Source organism: Corvus cornix, chromosome 4 (assembly GCF_000738735.6).
Source record: "Corvus cornix cornix isolate S_Up_H32 chromosome 4, ASM73873v5, whole genome shotgun sequence".
Lineage (NCBI taxonomy): Eukaryota > Metazoa > Chordata > Aves > Passeriformes > Corvidae > Corvus > Corvus cornix.
The window spans coordinates 29,233,684-29,246,491 of NC_046334.1; the positions used below are offsets into that span (position 1 = coordinate 29,233,684).

The 12,808-nt window shown below is 35.0% G+C and overlaps 1 protein-coding gene across 2 annotated transcripts in view; it reads right to left on the reverse strand.

Annotated features, from left to right (window-relative positions):
- Nucleotides 1-12,808, reverse strand: part of SEC24B (SEC24 homolog B, COPII coat complex component) — a 45,882-nt gene that overhangs the window by 17,507 nt on the left and 15,567 nt on the right. Inside the window, exons 4-8 of one of the 2 annotated variants that reach the window (XM_039551011.1) lie at nt 8,457-8,561; nt 5,410-5,490; nt 3,494-3,675; nt 1,794-1,978; nt 530-632 (exon numbers count right to left, since the gene is read on the reverse strand). In XM_039551011.1, the coding sequence (XP_039406945.1) occupies nt 530-632; nt 1,794-1,978; nt 3,494-3,675; nt 5,410-5,490; nt 8,457-8,561 (656 nt within the window). The remainder of the gene's footprint in view (nt 1-529; nt 633-1,793; nt 1,979-3,493; nt 3,676-5,409; nt 5,491-8,456; nt 8,562-12,808) is intronic. The other variant, XM_039551012.1, reaches the window with a different exon arrangement.

A 12,808-nucleotide genomic window follows, 5' to 3' on the forward strand; every position in this document is an offset into this window, starting at 1 on the left:
AACCTTACACAAAGAACACACATTTTATAAAAGGAAGTTATACCAGACAGTTATTCACATTTTTACATAAGTGCTAATAAATTATATTGAGAGGAGTTGCTTAACAATTATGAATATAGCTTCACTCTTACATTGTGCTTACATTCTATTGACAGCAAGTATCAGGCCAGTCACCCATTCAAACCAAGCACCTCTCTCCAGGAGAGCTCTGTGAACACCTTTTCAAGAGGTATCTGACAGTTGTGAGCCCAACACACAGAGTGGAGATTCTTTGGAGAACCACAGGAAAGCAAAGATTTCCAACAACAAAAAAAGAAACTTGAAGGACTTCTCCAAAGCTTCTCCCCTATGAATTTCAATGAAGTAGCAATTTCAAGGCTTTTTTTGCTCTCCTCCTCTCTAAGTCACAGACAATTTTTTGGTACTTCTGTTAAACTCAGGACTTAAGAGTTCATTATATTTTATTGTTTGAATGAAAATAGAACAAATGCATATATAAACACACTGAAAAAAAAGTAAGATACTTTACCGTTAAGTCCCTGAAGGGATGCAGCAACAAACCCAAAGGAAGCTTAGCTTTGTTTAACAAAGCCTGTGTCTGTGGAATATTTGTCAATGTACATCGAAATGAGCTGAAAGGAAACAGAAAAATTATGTTAAAAACAACATTTTAAAAGATGCTGAAAACATTGTGTTAACACCTGATTTTAAAGAACTTAGAAATTTAAGAAACCCTATGTTTTACAAAGATCATTTAATTTTAAAAAATGCAAACAGATTTTTAGAATGGCTTCCTAAGGAAATGAACAAAAAAATACTCCCCTGCTCCGCAGTTTAGTAGTTCAGCAATACAAGTATAACAAAACTAACTTGCAATTAAGAGACAGAAAACCGTTAGGTACAATACTCAATGAAAACTATGTATTTTTCTATTCATTATAAAGACTTTTCCAGTGAAGGAACTACAGAAGTAATAGAGTATTTGACTAGTTCTCAGGATGTCATATTTATGTAAGAAAACAGCAGAAAACAATCCCAAATACTGAGAGAGTAAAAACCTCTTGTTTTGTGTAACCTGAAGGGACACTATAAAAGCCCAAGGCACAAACAGTGTGGTCCAAAGCGTTCCACACATCAGAATGACTTCCTGGCCTTCGGTTTTCTGATTTCTGCTTTCTGGTGGGACCATGCACTGTCACTACAGCAATAAGGATGCTGTGTCACTTTAGGGCAACGAAGAATATTTATTTTGGAATTACAAACAAAATCTCTGGGGAATAGCACTTCCCATTGTACTTAGCTGCACGTGACTTGGGATAGTTGATAATACTACTTAATGTTAATCAGAGGTAAAAGGATATGTGATTGCAGAATTACCATAATAAAATATATTCATACATTATTACATGTATTCAGGCATGATCATAATATTTTTGTGAAGAAAATCCTATGCAATATTATGAAAATATTCTATTAAACATACTGCATAACATTAAGGTGTTTATTAAAAGACTGGTTTTTTTTAAATGGATAAAACAAGGTGAAGATAAAACAAAATTATTAAAGTATTAGGAAACAAGCTACACTCACTGCATATTATGTATTCTGATGGCAGGACAGTTTCAATACTTGTGTAAGTATTCAGAGGATAAACTTATTTTCAATTGAAAGGGGTTTTATTAGCTCATCACTAAGATTTAAAGTCAGGAGTCGGTTTAGACATTTTTTGACATTTTAAATAATTATTGCCCACTAAAAAATGTAAGATGCTGTCCCAGACCCAGTAAACTTACTCTGGACTGCAGTTTAATTTCCTAAGATCAGAATTCAAGTTAGGCACAGGTGCTGGAACTGAAGACACCGGTAAAATATTTCTATCATGTGTAAGGTTTACTGGTCTCAAGCTTTCTGGCTGCTGAGAATGCTGTAGACTTAACCCTCCTAAGGAAGAGGACAGCTGGTTCACACCTGGATATTGCTGAAAAAAGTAACAGCATGACAAACAGGTAAACACACAATGGTGTAAATAACAACCCTCAATCTTCTTGTAATTCCCTCCGTCCCAGGCATGTATTAAAAAAAGATACAGCAGCAGTTAGTAACAAACCCACACAAACAGAGTTGTACTGCAGAAATTTAAAAATGCTAAGACAAATGTGACACACCTTCCAAATGTGTATCATTGGACAAAATTCAAATTCATTACACAAATCAACACTGGAAGTCACACATAATCCTTCAATCTCTCCAGGCATAAGAAAACAAGTTACTAAAAATGCTGACACAATTTCTCTCCCACTCTCTGCTGCAATTTAACTTATGTTACAATAAACTTTTCCAAGTTACAGACACTGCCTTTAAATATTTAAATTAAAACAAAACACCATAGAAGAGGAGAAAAAGTTAGGTTGGAAGGCACCTTTGAGGTCTGGTAGTCGAACCCCTTGCTCGAGCAAGGCTAACTTAAAAGTTAATTTAGGTTGCTCATATAGACTTGTCCAGCTAAGTTTTGAAAATATCTAAGGATTGACAATTTCACAGCACAATCTGTTCCAGTGCTTCCCCACTCCCATCCTGAAGAATTTTCTCCTTATAGATCCAACCACAATTCACTTGAAGCAACTGCTGTTCTTTTACAGTGTGCTCCTGAAAAGAGCTTAACTCCATCTTACATTAAAGATGAAGCCAACCCTTTCAATTAAAAACAAAAAAATTAAATTAAACATTTATTCCAAATCACATTTTACATTATGGCTGTGACAGTGAAAGCGCTCCTGGTTGTTATATGCAGTAAGGAATTTTGGTCACCCACCACAGCAGTTTCACTGTTTTGCCAACTGGCTCTTATTCAGAGAGCAGGATTTGTGTATCATTATGTTTCTTTTTCAAGACCCCTTCACACATACATTTCTCTGCACTTCTTCAGCAGTTGTGTCTTGCCCCAGCGTCTGGCTCTTCTGTCACTGTTCTCAGTGTACAACAGGAATCAGGTGATTGTACACAATTTCTTGGGTGTTTGGTGCTCTCTTTACCAGGAAAACAGATCAGATGTAGGCAGCCTGCTCCACTACACATGCCCAGCACAAGCTCTATAGAGCTCTCTATCTGGACCCTATGCCATGCCTTGCTCATAAGATCATTTGAGATCATAGCCTATGCTCTGATATATGCTGATCAAGTACTTCCTTATGCTTCTTCATGGTTTCCTATCAATAAAGTCCAGCTCTTTCAAACACCAAACCTCAACACTGTGGAGGTTGCTCATAACTGGTGAAGCAAACTTGTTCGTCTAACTACTTGGAGGCACTCTTAAAATTTTCATTCAAAAGCCTGCTAGTAAGTTTAGAACCACAGCTATGACATCAATATTATACCTAATATTTATTGTCTCAGAAATTATAAAAATATGAAAATAAAGGGGAAATAGATCACACAGAAAAGGGTTTTCTCACAAAGTACTTAATGAAGTAATATTTAAATTAAAAATACAAGCCTGTGGATAGTGCTGAAAACCAGGATGGTGTCCTGGATTACTGGGCTGCACAGGAGTAGGTGGTGTTGCATTTTGGTAGCCTGGCTGCAGTGCTGGATATCCATAACCAAAGGGCTTAGAAGCTTTTGATGTTTGGAGGACTGATGGAGCGGGAACTGGGCTGCTGGTCACAGAACGTGTCTCTGGAAGGACAAAAGAAATCCCACAGGTATTCAATATACTTATTATTTCCTTCTAAATTTAAATGTAAACTAAATGTTTTAAAACAACATTGCCATTTATAAGTTTTTTCATTATCCATCAAGTTATTTTTCTGCACTGAAAAAAGAAATTAGCAAGGAAGATTATTTCAAGAATACTGACAAAGACAGTGTATATGGGAAGATGACCAGAGACTTGTGTCACTACAAACAAAATGTTGCTTTACAAAAAGAGGGAACTTGAAAAAAAATTATTTCAACTGAATAAAAAAAGAATAACCCCTTAGAACCACATTTTATTCCAACATATACATTTGATATAAACCACAGAAGAGACCAAGTCTCCCCTCTACCACTTCTGAATAATGTCAAAACATGACTAGAATCATTCTGTGATTCTACAGTTAATGAAAAGCTGTGTCTACAGTTAGAGAATAGTTCAGTTGGCTTAATCTTATGTTCTGACAGTATTCACAAATGGCAGAGAAGAAACTAAGCATGGTCTCTCTTGAAGTTAATAACTGATACAAGTTTCTCTTGTATATCACTGCAGTACAGTTTAGTTCCATTAGTTTTAGAAGTCAAACTGAAAGTAAGACATAGACCTAAATCCATAGTGAAGTTAACAGTTGTAAATAGATGAAACTACTCTTTAGAAATGTCTACAAATGTGAGCTAAGTTTCAGAAGAATTTAAGCTTGCTAAAGTCCACTGGGAAAAGTGCAAGCAAAGAAACAAAGCACTCCAGAAACCAACTGCCAAGAAACTATGTTTGGAATGAACACTCTGTGAGGGAAAAAAATCCAATAAACTAAAAAATCAACAGATTTAAGAAATGTAATGTTGACTCTGTTTAAGGAAAAAAAGAAGGAACAAGTTGTTTTTAGAATATGCCTTCAGCAGAACCAAAATAGTTAGTTATTAGGCAAGAAGTTAGAATTTGTAATCCTGCTAGACCCTATGTGGATAACAATATCAGCTTTCTAATTGAGAGAGACCTCACTTTAATCAGGAACCCATCAAACTAAGGCAAACTACTGTGACACTCCCAGGGGCCAGAACAAGGCAAAAGAGCCAGGAAGGGTAGGCCCTCCAAATTAATTCAATTATCATTTAAAATACTGGATAAAATACTTTGAATAGCATCTTTTCCACTTGCTCATAACATGGCAGCTCTACAGATTTCAAGACCAAGGTAGTCAGCCAGTGGGTTCATTCAGAACCAACCAGACAGTCCTGATATTTTTAGAGCTAAGAGTAAGCAAAATAGCAGCCATTTTCTTTAAATGAAGAAAAATAAAAGAAAATAACCTGATCCAAGCATCTCTGCAAGCTGATATTGTTGGTCTCCCAAAACTTCTGTGATGTGTCAGCCACTATTATCAGCTCCTAATGTCAACAGCACAATCAGGCATACAGTATAATCTAGAAAAAGATGTCGCTTTCACACTTAGCATATATTCAGCACTACGCTCAATACTACAGTGGAAAGTATGACATGATTCAAGGAAGTTTTATTAAATGGTTATATGAACTTCAGCGTTAAAAATGTGAAAAGTTATTAAAATAGGCATGTATGTTTTCTCTGATGATTTCCCTTGTTCCTTTTATAGGCATCACCTTTCATCTACTTGTTAATTAACAATAACAACACCAGAAATAATAAAAAAACCACATTTAAGTACTTAAATAAATAATTCAAAACAAACATCTTACCTGGATAGCCACCTCCTTCCAGGGCATCATAATTGTTCAGAACAGGAGAGGCACTGCTTGTAGTAGAGGAACTATCAAGTGCTGGGGGAGGAAAATAGTTTAACTTTAGGTACATCAGAAACAGCAAATTTTTGATAAATAAGAGACTGAGTGGTTTTTTTTAAACCTTTGATAAGAAACTGTCAAGAAAGATCCTGGGAAAAAAACCCCACCACTTCAGCTCTAAGACTTGAAAACTATTACCACTGTAAAGAGGAAAGGGAGAAAGTATAATCAACATGATACTAAAAACAAACAAGCACATGCCCAACAAACAGCAAGAGAGATCAATGGGGAAAAGACAGAAACAATGAAAAAAGTAGTTTCTTGAAATAAAAAAATATTTTTCTATTAAACCAAAAGTTACTTCTAGAATACACCAACTGAAGCCATGCTTATTTTAAAAACAGTCCATTCATGACTTTCATCACAACTGCAAACAACAGAAGATTCCCATGGTCTTCAGAGTGATTATCCACCACCCCACCTTCAAGCCAAACTGCCACGTATTTAATTCTTCCCTCCCTTCTGTACTGTTCTAATTCACAGCTTGCTTTCCTTTCAGGCTAAAGATTCTACTTTTCATTATCACGGACAAGAGGTCTCAGCTTCAGTTGGTAAAAACTTGGGCTCAGCCAAGAGTAGCTAAGTAAAAAGTAACTATGTAAAAGTAAGTACCAAATGTTAACTTGACAGATACAAAAAAGCACAATGAGCACATAGCTAGTTGTTAGTGCTCAAGAGACTCAATTGATTAATTTTCAGTTCAACCTATGCACAGATCTTTAATATCTTATTGTAAAACATATTGCAAAACAAAAAATTATTTTAAACCATATCTTCCAATGCCACTTCACATCCATTTATTTCTGAAGAAAAAAGGGCCAAGAAGATTAAAGGTATCTGCTCTTTAAAACACACCAAGCCATGAAGTGCGATAGAAAAGAAAATGTCTATTTAAGAATTAAGAAAAAAATGAAAATCCTCTATTTATAATTTTTGTGGCAGAACAGACTCAAAAGATTCACTGATACTGTTCTACTCAGAAGGATCAACCACGACCACACATCCCATTGCAAAGCTGGAAGTAGTTCAAGGGAGAACTTCAATGGTGGAATATTTGAAATTTCCAAGTAAAGAGACTCCTGCATATGAAAAGATAACATCACTAACATTTGGGACGAAGCAATACCATGGCACCATCCTGACAGCATACATAATTTTTGAGCATTTTGCCTTTAAAGCATTCAACTAAGATATAGAAAAGCTATTAAAAAAAATCCGTAACACTAACAATAATATATTACTTAAAGGAAAATTTAATGCTGTCACACTCATACAATCTTAGTTTTCAGATTTTCACTGTAAATTTTCTTTTTTTTCAATCCCAGAAGTTACAAAAGAACATAATTGCAAGATTTTATTTTCTATTCTAGAACCTGAAGGAAACAAGATTCATGACTTCTACCCTGATCAGGATTAAGGCTTTTAAAGCTAAGTCTTACTACAGAAAAGTTAAAATATACTTTTGTTACGTCAACAAAATAATTGAGAAGTTACACAAACAACCAGATCTCCAAAACCTATTTTTCATAAAACCACTGTGACAGTCTGAGCCAGAAATTTGTCTACTGAAATCTGTTTAGGATTTGCATTAGCTCCTGGTGACAGGGCACAGAACAGGATGTTGCTTATTAATCAGGTAGCTTCTGTATTGAATCTGGGTGCCCTTTCACTCTTTTCCTTAAGATAAATTTAAATGCAATGATACCTCCAAGACTACAGGTTTTAGTGAAGTACAGAACTTGAGAGAGAATGATGGTAGGGAGTATGAAACTTTGTTTAGGGAACAAAGGAGAGAAAGGTTACAATTGATAAAAAAAACCAACCAACATCATTTGAAAGAAACCTTAGCATGTGAACCCAACACACTGTTCTTAATTATGACCTGGATGTCATCACTGGTTTGTTCCATTCTTCACAGAATTATTATGAGTACACTACACTATTTTCCCAGTATTCTAGTTGATGATTTAATTATTTTAATAAAACTCTGAACTATATGGCACTGATTTTTTTCTGAAAACATGAATTATAAAACTAAAGAAAAAGCTACAACAGTTTCCTATTCCCAATCAATACTAAAAGCCAGCTGTACAAGGTATGCGCTGTTACCTCCATCTATCAACAAGGGTAGTAGTCTAATGTTTATCTGAAAAAGCTTTTTATACTGCTACCACTCATGCAGACAGTAAAGACTTCTCTAAGTTCCAAGAAAATAAGTTACCATAATTGAAGAAACTAAACTGGTGAGAAACATTAAACTCACAAAACCAGGTCATTCTGACAAAAGACATGCAAAATCCTTGCAACCAAGTATGTAACACTTCAACCAATCAGGACAAACTGCTTCTTTAAAAAAAAAATCAACAAACTTTTTAAGTTTTCCTACAAAGCAAGCAGATTAACTGAACTTAAGTGCCTGACCATTGAGACACATACCTTAGAAGAAGAAAAAAACCAGCACAGATTAATTTACTGTCTTTAAAAGCACACTTACTACCTCTCAGTGTTTACTACCTTAATTGTAAGACTTCCTTATGCATAGAATGAGAAACAAGGTAAACACTGTTTAGTGTAATGATACAAATGGCATCTGGTTGCTTAACCTGAGCAATTAATCAGTCTAAGTTCTACAGCTAGTTATCTTCTGTTAAAACTCACTGCAAATCAAAATACTAAAAATACGGGAGTCTTGCAAGTTGTAAATATTACTTTTTTAGATTCATAAAACATCTGATATTAACATGACAAAAAAAAGGACCTATTTGTTGGTCACTGTTGAAGTCCTTTTTGTTTACTATACTAGTAACACCTGGGAAATTTCAAGTTGAAGAGTCAGAGTAATGCTTTCTCTTTAAAGGAAGAAAAAGTTTCAGGGGATGGAAATATGGAGAAAACCTTGAGTAGAAAAGAGAATAAGGTACTGGTGTAAAGCTAAAGCCAACCTGCTTCCTCATCCTCCTCATCCTCTTCCTCATCATCTGAACTTGATGACAAGGGAGCTGGTGCAGAGCTAGCTTGATTATTAACATATCCACCATACTGCATGCCTGTGAAGTGGAAAGCACAAACATCAGAGTCAGACGGACAGGAAAGACAAGAAACGAAAGTCACAAATCATTGCATTAAAAGTGAGAGAAATTAGCTCTTCCAGAGAAAATCCCAACATGCAAAAAGTTAAATTTACAACCCTAAAAGCAGTTTTTAGTGGGCTAGTTCAGCAAAATATTAGTAGCACATGGAAGTTAGCAGATAATTTTATATGTGTGTATGTGCATGTGTATCAGGAAGTTAAACACACAGACTTGCTACGTATCTTTTTAATACCAGTTTGTCCAGTGGAGTGCTTTCATAAATTAATACATGGAAATAAAGGAGTTATTTCCACATAAATTTAAATTATGTTACGGAAATGTTTAGTATTTACTTTTGCTTGGCACACCTGCCCCATTTAAGACAAGAACAATTCATGTTGGAATTCTGTCAGAAATGATTGAAATATACTGCTGTTGCCACATGCGAGAGTACAAACACACATACAGAGAGCACAACACAATCAGTGAAATTAAAGCTAGGTAAACATGAAAATTTGGGTTGTTTTATGTTTACATGAGCGCCTAAATTTGGGCTCATAAGCATGTGATTACACCATACACTTCTAGCATCTGGTGCCAATGCAACAACTGTTACTGCTGTCACCTTCACAGTACAACCTATCAGGGCTTTTTTAGTTTTTTAATTGTTTGCTTTTACAGTATCTACTCTAAACATATGTGAACAATACACAAAAGCAACACATAAACATAGCACTTTAAAACAGAGTAAAGCATGCAGCAATGGCTTATAATTAATTTCCTACATTACTTCTTATTGATGCATTTTCAGCATCTCCAAGAAATCTTACGTTTCTCTTGTTACACGGCAGGGTTAGCAAGGATTTTAAATATGCTTTTAGTCAGGCAGTGTCATCCTAAATAAATGCAAGTGATCACTGTTTCTCTCTTATCAATCTAATGGATTGCTATGGCAAGAAAATATCCTAAGTATTCAAAACTCTTCAAATTTTGGGGAATTTGGGGTTTCTTCCCCCATACAAGTACTGTGGCACCACTGTACCACTGAGTAGCATTCTTTATTTTAATACTATAAAGCACTACAGAAGTGTTATGTTATGCATAATCTGATACCACGATGGTAACTAATAATATGCCCATCCACGACTTCAATCAACTATATCAACCTATATTTAAAACACGGCCTATAAACGCTGTTAGTTTCATGGCTTTTTCAAACAGGGTTAGCAAGTGAACCCAAGAGGAGCACTTTAATTTCACTTAAAAAACCCCAACAGAATCAAGGTGAAGAGTATCTACCCAAATATTGGAAGCAAAAACAAAACAAAGCAAAACTTTGTAACAACATTCTTGAGGTGAACTTTCATAGAGAGACTGGTGCAAGAAAACTGGCATAATACTCCTTTATCTAGTGCATTAACACTTGTACAATTCCCATCAAATTTCTCTATAATTCAAATAGTCACAACAATGACTGAAAAATCATCCCAAGGGCAACTGAGTAGATACAGTGCTTCAGTTTTTCCATACTGACAAAACACAGGGCTAATTTGAGTAATTTCTAGTCCCATCTTTTATAAATTTACTGGATGTACTTGAGCAGGAGAATACAAGAAAATCATTATCTGTGCAAGAACAGAGTAGAGCTAACAGACTGTGTCTTTTGTCACACCTGGGAGAACTGCTGAGGAATAAAACAGGACAACTGCATTATTGTGAAAGAGAAAAAAATAAAACCTACCTTAAAAAAATTAACATGCAAGTAAAAGGGGAAAAAACGATGACAAGAAAGGCTGCACTGTAACAGCGAGAACCAAAGTAAAAGTAGATGTGCCCAGTGTGAGAGTGCAAAGACAGACCTCTAATAAACATCATGTACATGGACAGGAAGAAGAAAGAAAGGGTATCTACCTGGAAAGTGCATGCCAATGCAAAAATTCCAAGCATGTGCAGATGAGAGAAAAGGACTGGATTAGTCATTCTATCAATGTTCCTTTGAAGCCTTTTGACTACTTTAAAAAAGCCCCAAACAAACAATCTTCTACTGCTAAAATTCCCGCTTTTCCAGTTACTGGTCACATACATTAAGGATGCAGGTGTTCAGAAAGAATACAGAAGAGATTAAAAAAATATGATAGTGACACAGAAGTTCAGGAATTTTAAATTATGTCACTATGAATGCTGTGAAGACAGGGCTGGTATGATTCTTACCAGCCTTATGAGTTTGCGTAGATTTATTTTCACTGCCAGCCAAAAAAACGCTCCTGAGAATAGATCTGGCTAAAAAATAACCTAGTTTAAACAGTCATTTTCAGGGGGAAAAGTCTCCCATTCTAGTTCACTGTCCAGCAATGCCAATAGTAGGCCAATGGGTGGCTGCAGACAGCAGTTCCAAGTGCAATCATGTGCGTAATCATGTTTTCTGTTGTGACAACTCAGTATCTTTTACAGATTTGATAATGATATTAAAATCTCCCAGTTTTAAAACTGCAAAAGATAATTTTGAAATCATTATTTATTTTGAGTCAGATTATTTCATAAATCTGGCCTAAAATGCAATCACAGAACTTAAATCATCACAAATCTCTTGGACTGGAAATTTCTAAAGCCTGCAACCAGTGTACCTGTGATATAATAATATTGCATCCCAAGGCTTTATCCCAGTATAATTTAGACACCTAGAAATGTACGTGGCAGGACACAGAAGATAAATTGGGATAACGACACAGTTGCCTGTGAAATAAATCAACTTTTTAGGTATTTTAAGTTCAATCACCCATACCATAAAAGCCTTTAAAACATAAAGTGCACATTAAATTTCTACAGATAGTTATGTAAGATTAAATAGGCTTTAATACATTTTAAGGTTCTTGTCCTGTTAGAACATAGCCAAATAAACAATCAGAATTTTTTAGTTTTTATAGGAATGCCCCAATAGGAGACTAAAACAATTAAATTCTCTTGAAAAATTAATTCCAACTGTTTTTTTCACAATGCTTTCATGTAGACAATGGTATTCTATAATTTAGAAAAATATTAAATTTAAAAAAAAAAAAAAGTCCATCTGATCTCTGCACGGGAAACTTACTTGGAATTCTAACCCAGGCAAATACTCAGTACGTGTTCTATTTTTTCAGTAGGATCATTTCCACAAATTGTTGACAAAAATGTTGTTGATAAAATAGCAAAAGTACATTGCTTATTTCAGACTCCTCAAATGAAACTAATTAAGAGTTTGAAGTCTTCTAATGCTCATAAAACCATCATCTGAACATAGAAACTTAAGTGTGATGACATGTAAATGGATAAAATTAGATCAATATAAACTCCTGGCAACTTATCTTTATACTGCCAACATACTGTTCTTAAAGTGTGCTCATTCAGCTACTTACTGCATAGACCTTCACTTAGTGGAAGCATTTGAATGTAGGAAAGAGTTCAGCAGCCACTTCACTGATCTGTAGCTGCCGTACCAGGGGTTCACAGATTCCACAGGAATCACTTCCAGAACACACACATTGCACATCAAAGCAATCACAGTTAAAAAGCTAAGATCTTTTTTCTCATTAAAAACATGGTTTGCAATTTTGTTGGAAGAAGAAGCAACACTTTTTTCTAGCAAGCACACCTACAATACAAAGTCTATCTAGCACCAAAATCAACTATAAAACTGTGCAAGATCCACAGTTCCAAAAATTTACATATTTTCCTTAAAATTATACACCATACATAGGACTTTATAGCAATGAACAATTATTTTTTTGCCTCTAATATATATAGAAATAATTTATGGACAACCTGTAGGCTGCATTCTACCAGAAAAAGGAGGAAACGGAGGAAAAGGGGTAATTTAGTTATTTACGACAGAGGATTTTGCAATTTAAGAATAAAAAAATACACTGCAACAATTACACAACATGCAGTTGACAATCATTTTGAACTCCAGAGATATCACATTGTTCTGGACAAAATTAATGCCTACTTTCACCCCTCATGCAGAGTTCTTTATCTGCAAGAATTTAAAATTCTGAAATTGCTACGAGAAAACACGGCCAAAAAAAAAAAAAATTCATGCAGTCTATTAGATTTGGAATACTATATACAGAAACATGTAACAATCAAGAGGCAACTCAAAACATCAGTGTAAATTTTAATTTAGAAGGCTCAGGAGCCAAATGATTCTTTGTTAAGATGCTGCCAACATCAGAACAGGAAGGAGCTTA